At 39.7% G+C, this 21,194-nt stretch overlaps 3 protein-coding genes and 2 non-coding genes across 5 annotated transcripts; 4 read left to right on the plus strand and 1 right to left on the minus strand.

Annotated features, from left to right (window-relative positions):
• Positions 1-1,168: 1,168 nt before the first annotated feature.
• On the plus strand, positions 1,169-5,129 carry LOC108601354 (glycoprotein-N-acetylgalactosamine 3-beta-galactosyltransferase 1). The gene is made up of 3 exons (XM_017989254.1): positions 1,169-1,172; positions 4,073-4,887; positions 4,950-5,129. The coding sequence occupies exons 1-3, from the start codon at positions 1,169-1,171 to the stop codon at positions 5,127-5,129; spliced, it is 999 nt and encodes a 332-aa protein (XP_017844743.1).
• Positions 5,130-5,587: 458 nt separating this feature from the next.
• LOC108601355 (ionotropic receptor 75a) lies at positions 5,588-15,486 on the plus strand. The gene is made up of 8 exons (XM_033293941.1): positions 5,588-5,723; positions 5,779-6,269; positions 6,320-7,114; positions 7,168-7,454; positions 7,630-7,816; positions 12,518-12,551; positions 14,256-14,293; positions 14,987-15,486. Exons 1-8 carry the CDS (start codon positions 5,588-5,590, stop codon positions 15,224-15,226), a joined length of 2,208 nt encoding a protein of 735 aa, XP_033149832.1. The 3' UTR covers positions 15,227-15,486.
• Positions 10,968-11,039, plus strand: Trnat-cgu. Its single transcript has one exon. It is a non-coding gene; the product is annotated as a tRNA-Thr (tRNA).
• Trnat-cgu lies at positions 11,332-11,403 on the plus strand. Its single transcript has one exon. It is a non-coding gene; the product is annotated as a tRNA-Thr (tRNA).
• LOC108601779 (BTB/POZ domain-containing protein KCTD12) lies at positions 15,244-16,615 on the minus strand. The gene has a single exon (XM_017989706.2). The coding sequence runs from the start codon at positions 16,300-16,302 to the stop codon at positions 15,610-15,612; it is 693 nt and encodes a 230-aa protein (XP_017845195.1). The 5' UTR covers positions 16,303-16,615; the 3' UTR covers positions 15,244-15,609.
• Positions 16,616-21,194: the final 4,579 nt, after the last annotated feature.

Below are 21,194 nucleotides of genomic sequence, written 5' to 3' on the forward strand. Positions count from 1 at the left end.
ACGCACTGTGGCACAGCTGTCGCCTCGCCGCTTTGTAATCAAGTGTTTATTTACATATATGCATATGACTGTGCTTACTAATAATATATATAAGCTCTGTGCACTAAGCTCTGCTTAAAGTTCGACTAAAGTTTGTTAAAAAAGTATTGCCTACATCTGAGCGCAGGCAAGCGAACTTGTTACAAAAATAGTTTAGCATAATCTATTTATTTAGCAAGCACAGCTCTTAAGCCTTGAAGTTAACTTACTTGAGGCGCCTGCTAAGCATTTTTGGAAAATGTAAAACATGCGGGCAAGTGTTTCTAAGTATGCGTATGCTATGGGGGGAGTGAGGCTTGTATTATCGTCTGATTATCGTGTGACAATGTGCGCTGCGAATAAAATCAGCATTTTCACATGTCGACTGCTCAAGTGCTTGACTATATATACACATGTGTATCTGTGTGTGTGTGTGCCTAAAATGGCCCGCAGCTGCTAACAAGTTGTGTTGCCAACTGCTTAACACGCATTCGCTTACAGCTTCTCTTATTGTTAGAGGCAATGCCACGCCCACGACTATAACAGTGGACAGACATTTAGGCATTTATACTAACGCTGCCGAAAGCTGTTAACAAAATAATAAGCAAAGGCTGCTTTAAATTAAGCGCAAATTGTCTTTGTGCCTTGTTATTTTTTATTGTGTTTTACCTTCTCGCTGCTTTGCATGTCTCTGACTTTCGTCTGACTTAGCAAAAGGCTTGCAAGGCAGTTAAAAGTCTATAAAAGCAGTTCCTACTTAAAGATCTCGCATACTCTTATTTAAAGCGCGCAGCAGCGTTGAGCACTCGCATTGCTGTTGTTTGGCATTGTAATTGGTTTTCCAACAGCCCATAGTAAGGGTCATCTATTCACATACACGCCGCCGTTTTGGCCTTGGGTCTGGGCAGCGGCTTATGTTTAGACAGCACGTTATGAGCACGTTCCTTGGGGCTGGGCCTGAATGTGTGTGTGTCCAAACTGGACCGTGGCCAAACGCCTGCTAAGGGCTTAAAGCTTCAATGAACTCGTTGCTGCTGCTTTTTTTGCTGTTGAAATTTATTTTTGTTGGCACAGTGGGATTTACACATTTGTGCGCGATTTGCCAGTTTGCACTTCATTTAGTGTGCTGTCCAACAGTTGAGTCCTGAATATGAGTGCGTATAACTTATTTCACACACACAAACACACGCACACGCATAAATAACACAAAAATATACGAAAATTGGCCACACAGTGCCGCCGTTCACATTGTAGGCCGAGTTCAATTCCTGTTTTTATACGAATTTATTGCTTTCACAAACAACTTTCTCTGCCAGAGTTTATGCGTATTTATTTTGCTGTTATATATGTAGTCTGTAGCTGCTGCTGTGCCTTCAACTAATTGTTCAGTGCTTGGCATAAAAATAATTGCAATAAAAAAGATTCAATAAATTCACATGAAATTCCTCTCAACAATTTTGTACAGCTTGACAGTTTGTGAAATCAAAGTTGTGTTCGCCCGCAAGAGTAATAGATTTTTATAGCCCTTAGGCATTCTGGTTGGACTACTACTCGTAGTCTCCGACTTTGTAGCTTTGTTTGCTTAGCACGAAACTTTTGCGTTTTATTTTGCCATTTTGCGTTGAAAATGCTTTTTATCTCTCAAACTTGTCATGTTGAGTTGAGCTTCTTTTTTTTTTCAAGTATGTATCTTTTTTTATTTATTTTTTGACATTCTGTGGCCAAACTAAATTAAAGTTGACACTGACTAAGAGCCCATATGTATGTTTACTATATGCTTGCGGTTTTTTAATAAAATACAAGTCTACAAGGCTACGCTACGCTTGCTTTAACAAGCTGTTAGAGCTTGACGTTTAACGCTACAAAGCACACAAAATGGCCTCAAGACGGCACACACACACACACACACACACAATTTTGGCTTTAGCTGCTGTCACCTGGCCTAAATAGCAGTTGACTTGGGCTTAGGACTCAACGAGCATAATAAAAGTGGCTTGGCATTAAAAAGCGCAGCCTGGCTAAATTAAAAAAAAAGTAATTAGCGCTAAGCATATGTTTTAAATACGCTTACGCCTAAGAGTGGCAGCAAAATCAATAAAGAGCAAGCGAAAGCAAAAGGAATGCGCGGCCAAGCTTAAGCTTGATTTAGGCCATAAAAACCTTAGACTTAGCCAAGCGCGCGCTCTTGGCTCTTGGCAGGCAAAACATTTTTTGTGTTTAATGCCGTTGTAAATATTCAAAAGGCGACACTTTTGCGCTTTGCGTAATTTTCCACGTCGTTGTTTTTTATTTTTTATAATTAAAAAACAGCGAAAGGGAATGTTTGAAAAGCCGGCGTTATGCATTAATAAATTATTTGACTTTGTTTTTTTTTATTTTTTTGGGCCAGTTTGGGCTGCTTTACATTTAAAAGTCATGACAATATTAGAATGCTGATGAAGTTTTGTGTGTGTGTCGCAAAAGTTTGGCTCGCCTTTGGCTGGACTTTTACGACTGCTAAGCGGCAACTTTCTAATTGCATGCATACCAAGCTATATATAGTAAGCTATACCTATGTGTGTTGCTATATACATGTGTGTGTGTGTGTGCTGTTGCGTTGCCAGGGCAAAGCAATTGAAATCTTCTGCTCGAATCAGTTTAACATTGCAAATTGCGTTTGTCATAAAATGGCAAATGTGTAAAACGAGTAAGGGCCATAAACTGTGTTGGCCATGTTCGAGACCTGTGCGTTGACAATGCTGCGCATTAAAGTAGATATTTATCGACATAGCTAATATACACACACACACACACATTCATTCATATATGTATGTTTTTTATATCTAATGGCAAACCTTTCCACCAAAGGCTAAAGGATGCTTGAAGGTCAAAGTCTAAGCAGCTTAAGTATCTTTTTCTACAAGCGATAACTTATATTATCATAGCTCAAAGCTGGCTGTTATGGCTTTAATTTTTCATTTCCATTCATTAAATTTTATATCTGCCAAGCGCCACGCGTCGAAACGAATTTTTTAATCGCTCTGTTTTTTTTTTTTTTGGTGTCAAAATCGATTTCATTTTATTTAGCGTAGTGCAAATTAATTTTCAATTTATGCCACTGTTAATACGGTTTCGCTTATTTGCTTGGAAAATTGCATTTTAATTACATTACACTCTCCGTTGGGCATAGCCCGACGCCAGTGGTTACTTTACTGCTTTACGCTCTTAACTTAGATTTGGCACATGGCCAAAGTTGCCAAAATAAAAAAGGGACAAAATGTAAGATAAAGTGAAAGTGCCGTAAAGCATGTTGCAACATTATTTAGCATATAATGTGGGCATGTGCTCCTTTAACCTACTTGCTGAGTACTCTTTATAATAAGTCCTTAAAAAATGGGTTAAGTCATAAAGTAAAAAGAAAATGTGAATTTAATGCACTAAAGAGTTAACTATTTAAAAAAAAAATCTAACCAGACGTTAAATAAACTTAGTGGCAAGGAGTGTTTTGTTCTGCAGCTTTTGCTGTGCGAAAATTAGCATACATAATTTATGTTAATTTATGTATTTATTAATATGCTAAGTGCTTAAAAATAAAGTGTTGCAGCTTTAACAGCGATAAACACATTAAATTAAAGCGCCACAAATAAATAAAGAAAATTTATTTAGTTACTGATACTTTAAAAATTTAAATTTTTTATAGTCGACATTAAAACGTTCGATGTGAATCGCAATTGGGTTTAAAGTTGCACTCAATTCGTTTCATGAGCAGATAAATTTATTATGTTTGCATATGTTATTTGAGTTAAACGACGGCTGAATTAGCACAGTCTCCACAACATATGGTTTGGGTGTAAATACAGGTGAAATATATAAAATAAGAAATGAGCTCGCGCGCCACTTAGTCGTAGTCTAACTTTTCACTGTGCGCCATATTTAAAGTCAGTTAACTAAGTGCTTGATAAAATTTAAATTAAAATTTGTCAAAATCTATGTTGCTAGGCAACAGATTTATATTTAGGTAATGCAAACAATATAAAGTGGCATAAAATATATTAAACAATGTGCTGAATTTCAGGACTGCGTTTGGTATTTGCTCTAATTGTGGGCGTGGCTGCTGGCTACTGCCTGGCACAGCGTTCCTGGTTTACAGTGCCTCAAAGCGTTTGCTACAACTGCACGGAAAATGCACAAAACCAAAGCAATGTGTCAATAACGAGTGACAATCAAACGACGCTGGCGGATCAGTTGGCCAAAGAGGTGCGCGTACTTTGCTGGATCATGACCAGTCCAAAGAATCATGACACCAAAGCTTTGGCTGTTAAACGCACCTGGGGCAAGCGTTGCAACAAGCTGCTGTTCATGAGCTCAGTGGATAACGAATATGAGGACACCATAACATTGCAAACTGAAGGCGGACGCGACAATCTGTGGGGCAGAACTAAAGCAGCCTTCAAGTATGTCTATGAGCATCACTTCGATGAAGCCGATTGGTTTCTCAAAGCTGATGATGATACCTATACAATAATTGAGAATCTGCGTTATATGCTTTATTCACACGATGCCGCAACGCCAATTTATTTTGGCCACAAGTTTAAGCCACTTGTGCAGCAGGGCTACATGTCTGGCGGTGCTGGCTATGTGCTCAGCCGTGAGGCTGTCCGTCGCTTTGTAGTTGAAGCGCTGCCCAATCCCAAGCTATGTAAGCAGCATAATGGAGGCGTTGAGGATGCTGCGCTAGGCAAATGTTTGCAGAATGTTAAGGTAGTGGCTGGCGATTCGCGTGATGGCAAGGGGCGTGGTCGCTTCTTTCCGTTTATTCCGCAGGATCATGTATATCCTTACCATGACAATACCTGGTACTGGGAATATCAATATTATAAATCAAAAGATGTAAGTGCAGCATTAAATTATTTACTCAATCTTAATGCAATTACAATTATATTTTTTTTTAGGGCCCCAACTTAATGTCAGACTATCCTATATCATTTCATTATATTCCACCTAGGAAAATGTATACGCTCGAATATTTGATATACAAACTAAAGATATTTGGCATCAAGTCGCCGGTAGAGACTTTGCAAAAAGCGTTGCCAATAACAAATGAGTCGACCTCAAACACTTCTGAAGCTTAAATAATAATATTAATTATGTTAGTAAAATAAATAATAACTCTATTCTTAATACGTTTGTATGTTATAATCCATATTATTATGCCAAATTATTTTTAGAACAGCAACGAACTTTTGTTTGCACAGTTGGCATAATTTACATGCTGCGTTTCTATTTTTGTTTTTGAGTGACATAAACACTGAAGCTGGTTTATTGTTCTAATAAATAACTGTATAAATATTATTTACAATACAGTTGTGGATTTATTTTTGCTTTAATTTCTGTTTGCTTGTGCCCATAGTACACTAATAGCCCCTAATTGATTTAATCTCTTACGGTTTGTAGCTAAACCCATAAGTGTTGGCAAATTTTCATAACTAAACGCCTGCTACCACTTAAGCTGCCAATCAAATAGGATAACAGTAGGCTATAAAAGTAGACGCACATGCAAACAGTTGAGTAAAAGAAATTCAAAAGCAGCATGTATCTGTCAGTGTTAATCTTAAGCTACCTGCTGCAGTTTGCCAACTGTGCTATAGACACAGCTTTGCTGTTGGCATATACAACGGGCATGGTGAAAGTTAGCAATACTGTTATGTTTGCTTGCTCACAACAAGGTAACAAAGTTTCTGACTGCTGCTAACTTGTATTAAGTGCGCTTCATTTGGCTAGACCTGGTATCCAATAGTTTGGCGCTGATGCAAAGCAATCAGTTTGTTTATGCTGCAAATACAAACAGTTCGTTTGATCTGCTGACGATATTGACTAGAAAGAATTATATGAAAACTGCTGTAGTTGTGGATACGTCATGTGCTGGCACGCAAGAGCTGCTTATGGCAGCTTCAGCTTATAGATATTTTAATAAGACCTATCAATGGTTATTTTGGAGCATGAATGAGCAGCTGGAGCAGCTGCTGCCGCTGGAGTTGGATTATGTGGGACCAAATGCGCAGCTTACATATGTTAATGGCACAGCTGAGTATTATATGCTATGGGATGTGCATTCCAAAGGACGACAGCTGAAATCGCCGCTGGAGCTGCATTTAATTGGCAGCTACGCTAGAGCAACTAAACAGCTGCGCATAGTTAATGATATTGCTGAGCTGCAAAGCATTAAGCATCGCAGTCAGTTTAATGCTTTGGTGCTTAGAGGCGCCAGCGTGGTAAGTTGCTGCATTTAACTACATATATATACTATATTTAACGACTTTAGATTGATCGCGAAAACATAACAAGCAATGCACAAATCGAAGCTATACTCGCACGTCCTACTAAAGACGCTGGCGTCGCTGCTTTCATCAAGTATCACTATGAGCTGCTGAGTTTGCTCAAGGATCGCTTTAATTTCACTGTGAATTTTCGCAACTCACGTGGCTGGGCAGGTAGATTAGGTAACAGCAGCTTTCGTTTGGGTCTGCTGGGCATTATACAACGCAATGAAGCGGATATACCTGCCTCGGGTTCGTTTAATCGCATTAATCGCTTTGCTGAATTCGATACCATACACCAGAGTTGGAAATTTGAAACTGCTTTTCTCTTTCGCTTTACACCCGACCTGGACACACATGGCAAGAGTGGCAATTTTCTAGCGCCATTTAGCACTAAGGTATGGCTTTTCACCTTGGCCACTATAATAATCATTAACTTGATATGGCTGCTGCTCGAGTACATAAATAAGCGTTGGCATGCGCAGCGGCAGCAGCAGCAGCAGCAACAGGCAACAAGCGTGGCCCACACACATCGCAGCAATTGGACGGAACGCATTTTGCATATTTTTGGCGCAGTGTGTCAACAGGGCATGGAGCCCATACCCAAGGATCTGCCCTCACGCTCTATAGTGGTTACGGTGTTTCTATTCTCTGTGGTAATGTATAACTATTATACGAGCTCCGTTGTGGGCGGTTTGCTTAGCTCGTCGGATCAAGGACCTGCCAGTGTAGATGAAATCATAGCCAGCGCACTTAAAATCTCATTCGAGGACATTGGCTACTACAAAGTGCTGTTCAAGGTGCGTGTTTTGCTGTTTACTTTGTTTACCTTTTTGTTGATTTATGCCTGCAGGAAAACAAAAGTCCCATTGTAACGCAGCTTATAAGTCGCAAACTGTCGGCAGCTCGCAGTGCCAGCGAATTGGGTGTCTATGGACATATAGAGGATGCTATACCTTATCTTAAAAGCGGTGGCTACGCTTTTCATTGCGAAGTGGTGGATGCTTATCCGGTTATAGCCAAACTCTTTGACACCAATGAAATTTGTGATTTACGCGAAGTATCCGGTTTAATGGAGGTGGACATAATGAATTGGATTGTTCACAAGAATAGTCAATATACAGAGCTGTTTAAAATAGCGTAAGTTAGTCATGACTTATATATACAGGGTGCGGCAATCAAGCAAAAGTGAATTGTACTTTGAATTGAGTAAAAGTATTTTCCAAACAGAATTGGTTTAATTGGTATCACCTCGAGAGCCGTACTATGTATTATATTGTATTCTATATATTATATTATATTTTTGTTGTTGCAGCATGTGTGCCGCACGTGAGGCAGGCTTGGTGGAGCGCGTGCTGCGTCAGCGTCAAATGAAGAAGCCGCAATGTCAATCGCTATATACAGTTTATCCTGTTACTATCTCTGGCGTAACTTCAGCTTTTCTTACGCTGCTTGGTGTGTACTTTATGCTTAACTTATGTTTGTTATTATTATTTATTTTTGTTATTTACTTCTAGCTGGCTGCCTGCTCTCCTTGCTGACTTTAGCTGTCGAAATCTCAACCGTCAAGTGGCAGCAGCAACGCCAGCAACATGCATAAATTTTGTATTTAAATTATTTAGGTTCTCGCTTTTTTTCGGTTTTTATTTCCTTTTGTTGGCAGTCGCTTCTTGTTGTTAATTTGTTTAGTGGTGAAGGTGAAATGTGCGTTCGCTTTTGCGTCTTTTTTGCGCCTCGCATTTCGACGAGTTTAACGCGCCCGATTTCCGTTTCCGTCTCCGCCGCCGCCATTTGCCTTTTGCCTTTTTGCCAGCACACAGCACACACAGTTAGCTGCAGGCATATATAAATATGCATACATAAACCATTTTTTGGTCGGTCTTTTGTAAATTTATGTATTTTGCATTCATTAGCGTGGCAAATGCTCTGTCAGCCTTTTGCACTCAAGTGATATTTTACGCAAATATTTCAGCTTAAATACCAGCCTAAGCGTTTATAGCAAAAGCATAATGAAGTTATGTGAATATTAATGGCATATTATTATTGTATAAGTGTGTGTGTGTGCTTGTATCGCTCACAGCTAATCGAATTTATTAGAAATGCCATTTATTATGAGAGCGCCTAACCAAGTTCAGGGTTGCCAGCCATCAAACATAGCATATAGATATATATATAAGGCGCTGGCGCACAAGTTGTTGGCATTGAAGCAATATTTATGACTACTTATTATATGCTGTTGGCCTTTGTTAGCGCACATGCCTCTGGGCCGCGTTTGCGTTTATTGAACATGAGAGGGAGCAACAGCAACAGCAGCAGCAGCAGCAGCAACAGCAGCAAGTGCTATTGTATTGTATTCCTTGCCGCTTGTGTGATAGTCAATTAGGATTTTGACATTGTATCGCATACATAACTTATGCAGCAGCAACAGCAAACTATAGCGCTTTAAAGGCAATAGTTTGCCTGACAGCCAAATTAACTTTACGTTCGCTTTTTTTCTGCTGCTGTTGATTGAAAGTCGAAATTGCCACAGGTGCAAACACACACACATACATAAATAAAAAAGCAAACTACTCTGACTACAACAAAAGTAGTGTAGACAATGACAGCGTAGCTTTATTTGTGAGCCAGGCCATATCCATGTCCGCATTCAGGCCATGCATGTGTGTGTAAGCTTAAGTGTTGTTGTTTTGTTTTAGCCCCTTTGCATGTGTGTGTGTGTGGGCGCTTTTTATGCTGTTCAGTTGATGGGCAGCTAGCAAAAAGTAAGCGAAAAGTCAAAAAGAACAGCAGCCAGGTAATTTCATTATTCAAATACACAAACACACACACATTGACAGACAGACAGACAGACATAAACATAAATGTATTTTGTGCCTAAGCATAGCTGAAAGATTGACAGACTGACTGACTGACATACTTGCAGTTCTTGGCTGCTTTAACACTTCTTTTTATCAAGACAATGCCTACATATGTATGCTTATATATGTATATATAAATTTATTGCCGCATTCATTAGGTCTTTTGGTCTTCTGGCTTTGTTTCGTTGCGTTTTTTGTCTTTGGGTCTGTCACAAACAAACGTAAGCCGCTTAGCGTTGAAACAAAAGCGAAATCCATTTGTGCACAGCTCACACACACACACACACACATACGCAGAGCTGTAAATTAACAGCGCTATTTATTTATATACATATGCTATGTATCTGTGTGTGTGTGTGTGTGTGCAGCAAGTGTAAATTACCCAAAAACTTTTTGTATTTATTTGTATTACTGCTAATGCTATCTGCAGCTGAAATTAATTACACACAGCATAAATACTTTTTGCGTACTTTTATTAGCTGCTGAAATGTGTTTTTGTTTCAACTTTAAATTAGCCGTAAATTTACGCATTAGGTGCTGGCCATGAAAAAATGCAGCGTAATTATCCCAAGATTTATGCTTTAAAAATAAACGCAAATTGTTACCCTTCTGCTCTTAACTGCTAGTTATTTCGAGTAATAAACGAAGTCAAGTCGCATATGCTCAAGTTCGCTTGAGCTTGACGATAAATTAACCTCTTGACCTACAGATATTCGACCTCTTATACGCATTTTACGGCACACACACGCACATAAATCTTTTGCTTTTCTTTTTTTTGGGCGGGTGAAGCTTTATCAGAGCCTGAGCATAATCCAAGTGCCACTGTTGCTGCTGCTTCTGCTGCTGCTGCTGCTGCCGCTGCTGCTTTGTGGCTTCATATTGCGCACTAGCGTGTAATTAGTGCGGCCATAAAATGCTTTATATCGCGTCTTAAAAGGTACCACCCGGACCCCTTTAACGAGTGCTATGCATGAAAAATTCAAATCACTTGATTAGTGGCAATTAATTTGCTTACAACCAGCGCGTAAATCACTCAAAGAAACACAACAATGGGCCAAAACGTCCACCATAAATACACTCGCTCAAACACCAAGCCAACAAGCAGGACCAGCGCACAACGCGTCCTTACCCGCTAAGGATGTCTGCTTTGGGTCCTGGGATTAGTTATGGCGAGTGTTAATAGCTCGTTTGCGTGTCTCGCTGGCTGTGGCAGTCACTTTAGCTTGCAACTAATTGAATTGACACTCACTATAAAGCACTGATGTATGTCTGCCAGCCATCGTTTATATAGTAGCTATAGCTGTAGCTGACATATATGTCTTTGGCATCCGCGTCTGCCATCATTCATGCTATTCATTTGTAAACTAACTATATACGAGCGCTATTAGCAGAAATAATTGTGCTATAGCCAGCAATTAAATTTGTCCTTACAGATGCTAAACACTATGTTCTTAATTAATAAGCGTGAATTTTAATCAATTAAATTATTGCGCACATCATTTAGCAATTTCTAAACTTACCATACATTGTATGGTTTATTAAAATCATATAACCGCACTTTATCTCCCATTAACAAAAGCAAACATTTGTTGGCATGCTTGTACACAGATATTCGATACCATTTAAGATACAATAAGCGCACACAAAGATACAAACACACACACGCACATACAGACACATGCTCAGCGCTCAGCACAACAAAAAATTCTATTTTTATTTACATTTGCGCTCTCAACTCTGCGAGCGCTCAGCATGTTTCGTTTTATATTGCGTCTCTGGCAGCGCTTGAATCGAAGCCTCTTTAGCTCAGTGGTAGAGCGTTGGTCTCGTAAACCAAAGGCCGTGAGTTCAACCCTCACAGGAGGCAACTGTAAACAGTGTAATATTTTTTTATTTTATTTATGTCTAACAAGTCAAAATATGATGCAGAATAATTTATAAGCAATCATGAATTATAAATAAGTAAACAAGTTCATTACTTGCTTGTTTGGTAGAATTTAATAAGACTAATAATAGTATGGCATGCATGTATTGCTTGGAGTCCACACTGTGGATCTCATTCTCAGCTCATACGATCTCTCTGCAGCTACTTGTAAATATTCTCATTAGAACCACCACCATTGATCATCTATGACCTATTTGGCCACTTGGTCGTGAGCGCCTCTTTAGCTCAGTGGTAGAGCGTTGGTCTCGTAAACCAAAGGCCGTGAGTTCAACCCTCACAGGAGGCATGCGGTACTAAAATTTAATTTTTTTATTTAGCTTGACTATTATTTTTGTTAACAGGTACGCGATTTTGCATGTTCAGAGCTGCGCAAGCTTATTAATAGTTTGACTTTATCTTAATATTCAGGGGGCGCACACGTTGGTAGTTGTAACACGCTATTATTTTAGTTAACTGCTATGTTTATGGCACAAGTGTTCTACTCTATGTATACATATGCTCATGTCTTTCGCACGTTTCGGCATTTAAGGCTAGAGCAAAAGCAGAAGTACATAGTAAATTGGGCTTTGGTGCAGGCAGGAATGGTAAGTGTTTGCCTCGTAAAAATAAATACGCTCGACTAATAAATTAAACGAAATACTTGCGCAGCTATTAAAACGAGTAATAAAAGCAAATTCAAGGGAACTAATAAGAGAAACGTTACAGATGAGTTGCTTTTAAGTAGTTTTGCCCCCGAGGATACCAAATGATATGCATATAATGGCAAATTGATTAGCTATGCTAATTTACATAGCATTAAGTGTAATTAAATTGATAAAATATCTGTATGCTCGCCTCAAAAGAAATGTTTATGCTTCAGATACGATTCGTAAGAATTTGAATCTCGTTCTGCTTACGTGCATTTAAAGTTAATTATGCCCATTTCGTCAGCACTGGAATTATATCACACAAGTGCTTAATTAAGTACTCAACTTGACATTGAACGCACTGTCCCTGACAAAATGGAAACTCAGAGCCTCAAAGGGCTGCTGCTGATGAAATAGCAGATGAAAAGCCAGTTGGAAAATGGGCAAGCATTTTATGCACAGACGCTGCTGCTGCTGCTGCCTTTGAAGTGCAAAATGAAATGACATAAATTTAAAGCAGCTTGGGCATGACCTAGGCTGAAATTTTCGTATTTATGAATTAATAAGGCAGCTGATGGCGCCTTGTGCTCGGCATTAACTCGTCACAAGCCAACTTGGAAGTTGCCAAAGGGCCTTGTGGCTCAAACTAATTGAAGGTGACAGTGTGTCAAGCGCAATGCGATGGTCCATGGGCGTAGTGAGCTAAGTCCAAGGGGGCAGCACGACACACCTCACTTTCTAAATGATAAAAATGTGAAAAGAAATTCCTTTAAGTGGCAATTTAACAAATTTATTAAAAAACATTTATGTCTGGCTACACCCATGGCGCGGTCTGGCTCATTGTTGCTGCTAATATTACTGCTGCTGCTGCTGCTGTTGTTGTTGTTGTTAATGATGACAGGCCCAAGTCACAAGTCTGCTGAGCTTAAGGTGCTGTGTATCTTATGCGAAGGAGCTGGAGGCTAAGAACCGCACACACTCTCATCAGACCCGCACCCAGAGCCGCATGCAAGACACGCAACTTGTGCCCAACTTGTGCTTGCCAAAATCAAATCAAGGTAATTTAGCGTAAAAGACAAAAAGCCATCATTTCATTTCCAGGCTGTCAGGACAGACGGCATATCCTAGGCACAGTGGTGGCCAAAAGCAAATTAGCTTGCAATAAATTACGTATACGTCAGCAAAATCGCTGACGCTCGCTCCACTGTAGGCGTTTGCTTTGGCTTTGATAAGTTTGTTTGGGGCATCTCACCTAGTCAGGGCAGGCTACTGCTGCTCATATTTGACTTTTCAGACGCGTCAGCTGCCTGGCAAAAGTGTTTGCCGAGTAATTTATATGCGTACCGTTAGCTTTATATGTTTTCTCTGCTCTGCTCGGCTCTGCTCGCTGTCGCCGAAGGCGCATTTTGCATATTGTCTGTCTGTCCTGTATGCTTCACGTACTTCTAGTCAATAAACAGAGCAAAAAGAAAAGACAGAGAGAGACAGAGAGAGAGAGAGAGAGAGTGAAATGCAACCGACTTTGTAATACACTTGGGCAGGCAGCCAAAGCGAAATTGTATAAAAGAGTGTGCAATGCATTTAAGATACCTTGTTGTTGCTTACAAAAGTGTGTAAAAAGTAGAAAAAGCTACGTGATGCGCCTTAGGTTATATGAAGAATGACCACGCCCCCGCCGCACGCCCAGCTTGGAAGGCAGTGAATTGGGTATTATGTTGGCTGCTTTTGCTTTTAGGCGCGCTGCACTTTCTCTTTGCTCTTGCACTCTAGCCCCACTTTGGCCTGCGCTCAAGCATCCTTCAACACACACACACACACACACATAGGTATATATTTGCATTGAGTAAATGTATGTGTGTGTGTGTGTTTGTGTGTGTCTGGGTTGGGGCAAGTTAAAGAATTTGCTGCTTCTCGTTTAATTTCAAAATTTTTGTACTCGTTATCGTTTTGTTTTTTTTTTTTTTGTTGTACTTGGGAACTGTTTGGGGCGCGTGCCGTCGGTAACTGTAGCCCAACCCAACCACCCCCTTCTGATTGTGCGCAAGTAAATGATTGTGCTGCCTGCCTTGAATTTAAAATACAAATGCGATATTGTTGTCGCCGCTTTAAAGGCGCGACTGGCTCGACTGTGGCGCTGCCTTTATATTTGTTGCAAGGCATTCGATATTGTGTGGCAGGTATTTAGCTATACATTGTTTCGCTAAATGTGTTTTTAATGCATTTATGATTTTGTGTGCACAGCGCATATTTTTTTTTTTTGCTGCTGTCATTATGTCAATTTCAATGAGCGCCGTGGCATGCAGCACAAGAGTGCGCGCGTCGCAGTTCATAAATTTTATTGCCACAATCAACATCAGTGCACAACTGTCTCTGTGTGTGTGTGTGTGTGACAAATTGAATGAATATATTATGCGCTGTAAATAACGCATAATGCAAAGCGATGGCTGCAAAACTGCAGCAGGATTTATATGTTTTTTTTTTATTTATTTTTATTTTATATTTTTTTACATAGATTGGATAGACTATTTGCCAGCATTTTTCTACACATATGTAAGTATGTTTAGGTATATAAGTTAGTATTATTATTTGGAGTTTTCTCAATTTATATATTCGTTCGCTTGCTTGCTTATTGAACTTAGTTATTAATACTAAACATTTATAAGATACTTCAATATCGACAATTTGGTTTTGTTTTTGTTTTTTTTTAAATATTCATTTCGAGCACACACTCTAGGCTGCCTCAACATAACTAATAATAGTGTACATGTGTATACATGCCCAAAAATTCATTTACGCTAAATATATAATATACATACAATTTGTTTGCTCGAGTGTGTAAGTGTGTGTGTGTTACGCATACGCGATGTAAACAATTACGGTTTATACAATTATCATTTCATGCTATTTTCGGTATCGTACTGGCGCAGTCTACGCTAAACATGAAAAATTATTATAAACCATAAACTGTGCACATGGAACAACAAACAATAATAACAATGCAATTGTTGACAATAAAAATAGAGAGACTTCAGCAAATTCGCGTGTGTTATAAATTTAATGGAAGTTTTCTTTGGCAAATTTTAAAACCAAACAAATTAAACTGCCTTAAATAAATGCATTTCTTTCTATATAAATTTAAGCAATGCTTTAAAGACCACAACAAGTTGTAACAAATACACATTTGTCTAATATTGATTGTGTGTGCGTGTGTTTGTTTGCGTGTGTGTGTAAACTTAAATTTTTGTATGTTTAGGTTTTGGTTTTTATATTTTATTGACTGCGTTATGGATTTGGGTTTCCTTTATGTGTGCCAGATGTTCCAAAAGGCATTCGAACTTACAAGCTCTAAGTAGTTTTTATTTGCAATATGTTCGCTTGTTGTTGTTGTTGTTGCTGCTGCTGCTTTTGAAATTCAATTACGTACGGCCAGCAGGCTACTTATTGTTAGCAATATATAATCTCAATTGTTATAAAGTTAAGTAAATTTGTTCAAGATATATAATAGTAGTGACCCGTATTTTGAAATAGTACTTTGTGTTTTAATTAGTTTTCGTTAAACCTTTTTTTGTCTACATAAGTATATTGAAGAGTTTGTTAGTAAATTGTTCTGGCTTTTTAAACTGTGTTTTGGCTACGTTTCTTCAAAAAATTTGTTCACTATTTTGGCCTATATATGCGCATAGGGATTGTTCGCTTTGAATTGTACGACTCAAATGTTCCCATTGGAATAGAAAGGTGGGCTTCAAAAACATGAATTTCGTTCGAGAGAGAGAGATAGATAGAAACCAAGGCTGCCTTATCACAAACATAATGCGAGCGTTTTAAAGAGTTTCAAGCTGGGTTTGGGTTTGCAGTCAGTGTGTGGCTTAGTCCCTAATAAAGACAAACTCATTGTAGTGATTCCAGCGATTCTCCTCGGTGTCGACGCCCGGCTTGGGCTCCGCCGCCGAGCCCGCAGTGCCGGAGCCGCAGCTGCCCGCCATGCGATAGCCATGATCATGCAGATTGTCAAACGCCTGCTCAATGAAGCAGTGCTTCAAGAAGAAGCGCGACGTATAGCGATCTGGGCCGCCATGATCCGGATCGCGCGACTCGTTCAGCGTATCGCCAAAGACCTCGCGACACTGCGCGACACGTCCGCAGACCAGAATGCGTGACAGCTTGCGAAACTTGACATCGGCAAGGCCATCCTTGCCGAACTGAAAGCTGCCGCGATAGCCAATGGTGATGCAGCCAGGCGGACGTGCATCGCGCTCGCTGCGTATGCACTCCAGCATTGTCAGCAGCTTGAAGTGCTCCGCCTCGCGCTGCAGACGCTGCCGCTCGCGAAAGCCTTCGGGCAGATTTAGAGCCTTGTCGCGCATAAAGTCCAGTATATAGCGAAAGAGCACGCCGTCGCGGTCCAGAAAGTAGCGCCCCTTGCTGTCCTTGGCCAGCGAGTCGCGACCCTCGGCGTTGCCAAAGAGTTCATGCAACAGTGTCGTCTTATCCTGCAACAGCGTGGCCAGCGTGGTGGTATAATGCACGCCGCCAACATTCAGCTCTATTATCTCGGGCATTGCCTGGCCAAAAACTTATTTACACTGCTGCTGCTTGTTTGGTTTGCCTCGCTTTTTTCTTTTGCTTGTGGGTTAACCTAATTCCTCTGGCACATATGGCAAGCGACAATGCTATAAACACACACGACTTGGCTTATATATTTAATAACTTTTTCAAAACGTTGTGTTTTGTTTTATAAATTTTGACTACGTTTAATTGCGTTGCCTGCCGTTGCTGACTGCGCTTTAGTTGTTTTAATTAACTTGCTCTGTTTACAGCCGTTGCAGGCGTTTTGCACGTCCGCACTCGCTGAGCTCTCGTTTCGAACTGTGTGGCCTCTCGTTGGTGTGTGTAGTAAAAATTCATGCCACTTTGTTGTATGTATGCGTTGTTGAAACTTTCGAGAGCGTGAGAGCGTTGGAGAGAGAGAGAGCGCGCGCTAGAGAGAGAGAGCGACGCGCACACGTTGCCTGCTGTGCACTTGTAAGCGATGTAAGCTTCTTCCTTTATTTTGTTTAACAAGTGGTTAAATTTTTTAATGATAAACATAGGCTGCTTCAGCTTCAGCAGCTGCTGCTGCCGTGTGATTAAAGAGATTTACAGTTTGCGCCAGGGCTGCAGCAACAATATGTCGCTCAAGTGTCTAGTGCTTAGCCTAATTTTTGGGGCGCGCTCTAATAGGCGTTGACAGTGTGACACCTTGACACTGACATTCGCCTCCACCACATTCGCTTTTTTTGCGTTACGCATGTGTCCACGTGTGTGTGTGTGTGTGTGTGTGCGTCTGTGCCCCAAAAGGGCAGCAAAACGTGCACCGCATGGCTAAGAGCAACTGGTTGATACGACCATACCCACGCCCATTGCTCTACTGTCCGTTTGCCCAAACATTTGGCTGACTGCCAACATAGAGACGCACAAACATGGCACAGTGGATGTAATTTGATATTTTCTAGGCAATAAAAAGTAAATATAAAAAGTATTGAGCATTAAATTGATAGCTACGCCAAAATAAATGCAAAATAAATAGTAAAAGTGTTGTATACAAAATGAATACAAATCGCCCCTTTTATGAGCAAGTATCGTATGTCAAAAAAACAAATTAAACAGCAGAGCGTATATGTTATGTATCTGTTAATATACTGAACAAACTTTAGATTTAAATCATTATATATGCATAACTAAAGCAATTAACATTAAAATATTTAAGCAGTTGCTGAGTAAACGACTTTAGCATAAGTTTGCATCAAATGCTTGCAGCGATTTCAATAAATAAATCAATTTATTGTATTAAATATACATTCTTTGCTTTTTCTTATTGTTTTGGCACCACTGTGGCCTGCTACGTGCTGCCTGAAGCTGGCACCTGCCTGTGGCGTTAACAATTCATGCGGTTCTGTTGACAGACACGGTGCGGCTCACATAACTTCAGCTATGCTGTGGGCTGAGCCACCAACGAAACGAACGCATTGGTGTAGTTTTGGCCACAATAACAACAGTAACGACAACAACGCACACACATACAAAGCGCTTGGCTTGCCTTGGTGTTGGTGTGAGAGAGCGTGCGCGTTTACGCTCATTGAAACGCAACTGCTTTGGCACTCGAACTGTGCTTTGACGTAATAGCCTTGCGTTGGTGTTGGAAACTTCACACATAAACACCAATACACACACAGACAGGCACACACACACACACACACACTTGTACGTAACGTAGTTCTAATTGCAATGAAAGCTTTCACTCGAGCAAATATTTGCCATTTAAGTGCTTGTGTTGTTGCTACAGTGGATGCCACAGTGGCTGCTGCTGCTGCAGTGCGTTCAACTTGCCCCACGCTGCAAAGCCTTGCCACACACATGTGTGTGTGTCTGTGTGTGTGTCTATGTGTTGATCTCAGCTGCTGTCTGTTTTGTTTGCGTGCTAGCTGACTCGGTTAATTTCCGCTTCCTGCTGCGGCTGTTGCTGCCGTTATTGCTACTGTTGCTGGTTGCGGTTGCAGCTCTCTGGCTCTCGTTAGCAATGCTTATCAGAGCAGACTGTTAGGCTCTCTGGTCTGTTGGTCACCTCTCTGTCGCTGTCCCTGACTCTGGCTCTTTAGCCTCTGCTGCTGTCGCTGTAGCTTTCGCGGTTGTGAATTTTGTGGTTTTTGGCCGCACATTAAGATGGCAGTAACAATTTACGCGCCATTACACGATATATATGTATGTGTGTGTGTGTGTGTGTGTGTGTGTGTGTGTAAAAGAACTAGCACTAGTTGCTATAAGTGCGACAGTGAGCGCGAAAGCTCTCAACTGCTTCAGTGCTTCAAAAACGGAAAATGTTGTACCCTTGGATGCTTTTCGGTCTGCCTGAAAATTGATTTTGTCTTACACTCCTACCTAAAAGGCATTATATATGTAGCTGTCTGTGTATGCGTGTCTGTATGCGTGTATATCTGTGTTCATGTAACACTTTGTTGTGACAACGCGCCAAATTGTCGCTTTAGTGACAATAAGAGCTCACGTGCCACGACTCGTGGCTCGAGATTTGTTTGTTTACCTTGCTGCGTTCGTTGCTTACACTTTATATAAACAAGTTCGTGTACAATGCTCAACGCTTTGTGGATTAATTAAAATGCAGTTAAGCTAGGCTACATTAATTTAATGACGCGCTCGAATGGCTAATTTTATGCTTCGTTATACAAATGAATATGAATATTACGCATACGCCACCGTTATATGCAGCATATCAAGTATGCTGCGTTGAATGATTGGCATTAAATCGCATGTGGAAATTGCATTTCATTTCATTTTCCATCACGGCTTTATTGACTGCCAATCAAAAATTGGCATTGCATTGTTGCATATTATTTGCAAGCCAAAAGCGCTGCTGCCACACAAGTTTTGACAGTGCCAACAATGGAGACCATGGGTGTAGAAAGGGTGTATAATATAATATAATATTTGTACATTATTTAATGTTAATTTGTAAGCAGTTAATAGTTGAAGCTTAAGACTGTAATTCAAGCAAAATTAGTTGGCAGCTTAGGTTTGTTTTTGCTATAACTGGCCTAAAAATCAACCGATTTTTAGATGTTATGCAGTTTTATGCTCGTCTTGGCAGTAAAAACAAAGTTGCATCATTACATTTTGTATTTTGTGATTTTCAAATTTAGCCGATTTTTGGCAAAAATTTAAAGGGGTAACATTGCATTTTTTGACAAAAAAATCGAAAATTTGTATGCAGTCTTGTTAAGATACATCTCACGAGTCTAACGATGCATACAACTTTATGATCGGATGTCATTTCGCTGATTTACAGCTTATCAAAGTTTAATATTTCAGCAAAATTTAGTATTGTTTGTTTACTATTTTGATCATAACTTGGCAACATTTTTTTATATATCATGTATTTTTATACTCATTTAAATTATGCTTTAAAGAGCTAAAAAACATCTGGATCGGCGTTTGTTTAGCTGAGTTATAGCTGCTCAAAAGCTTAAAATTAAACAAAATTAATGCTGCAGTATTTGTTGTACTGCCATAACTTTGTCAAAACATTTTTTTCGTTGTTAAAAAACAACAACATATATTTATTTATAATCTTATGGGTACATTTAGCCAATAAACTCTTAAGTGCGATTTTTTTTTTTGGCATTTTTGGAAAAAAATCAAAAAATCCAAAATCTTACATCTTCCAAATACAAATGCAGTTTTGTTCAGCTACATCTCACGTATCTAACAAGGCATATAACTCTGAAATCAGACGCCATTTCGCTGAGTTACAGCTTCTCAAATATTGATATTTCACCTAAATTTGCCTTGTTTATTTTGTCTTTTATTCATAACATGGCTTAATACATTTTTTAAAGCCTACATGTTTACATCATTTGAATTGTGTTTGCCAATAGCACATAAAATGGTATAGAACAGTTTAATAAGATTTTTTTTTGCTGATTTACAGCCTGTCAAACTTAGATGCTTCGAATAATTTGTTTTCATTGCTTACTATTTAGCTCATAGCTTGGCTATTAATAATGTTATGTTATGGTTATGTTTATATGATAAGCATAAATACTCAATTTAATAACTTGTAGCAGCCTGTGAAATATCTAGGAGACATGTGCTGCGTCATATTTCCACGCTGAGCTCATATTTCCTCTTGCTACAAATCTACGCCTTATAAATTTATACTAATTTGAATTATGTATGCTAAGCCAACTTAAAATGTCATTCAGCTAGCCCCTTGCTTTGTCTTTTATGCTGTCTACGCTCCTGCTGCGAATTGCCAAAGTCAAAGTCAATCAAATCAAATCAACAGCAGCAGCAGCTGCAGCAGCAGCACACACAATGCATTGAATTTGTCAATATTATTATGCATACGCAAATGCAATCTGGCAGTTAATTAAAGCAAATTGTGGCAGCGTTGATTGGGAATTGAAGTGCACACATGAGAAAGACAGACAGCTAATCTATAGAATAATCTGTGGAATAACAGCAGCGAGCAGAAAGTATAGAAAAGTGAAATACATGAAATACATTCCCTGAATGCATAAACTGACATTCAAAAATGCAATGTGCTACAATTTGTAGCATGTAAAATATAAGCTTAGCCTTGCCACATTCTCTCTAGGCGGATAGACTGAAGTTACAGCCACGCGTAGAATGCAAATGTGCTGCTCTCGGGCAATTTAACACCGCACACAGACACACACACACACACATACATATAGACGATAGAGCTACACAGCGGGGGAGCGTTGTATTCATGGCAATATATTTAATGGCACTATGGCGCTGCATGAGGCACGCTGAGCTTGTAAATAAATATACCAGCACCGAAAATGCAACAAATAAACAAAAATAGTGCGGAAATAATGCAGTGAACTGAAAGATATCCTAGAGCGTTAAGCGAACAAGAGCATAGCTGGTAACA

Source organism: Drosophila busckii, chromosome 3R (assembly GCF_011750605.1).
Source record: "Drosophila busckii strain San Diego stock center, stock number 13000-0081.31 chromosome 3R, ASM1175060v1, whole genome shotgun sequence".
Taxonomy (NCBI): domain Eukaryota; kingdom Metazoa; phylum Arthropoda; class Insecta; order Diptera; family Drosophilidae; genus Drosophila; species Drosophila busckii.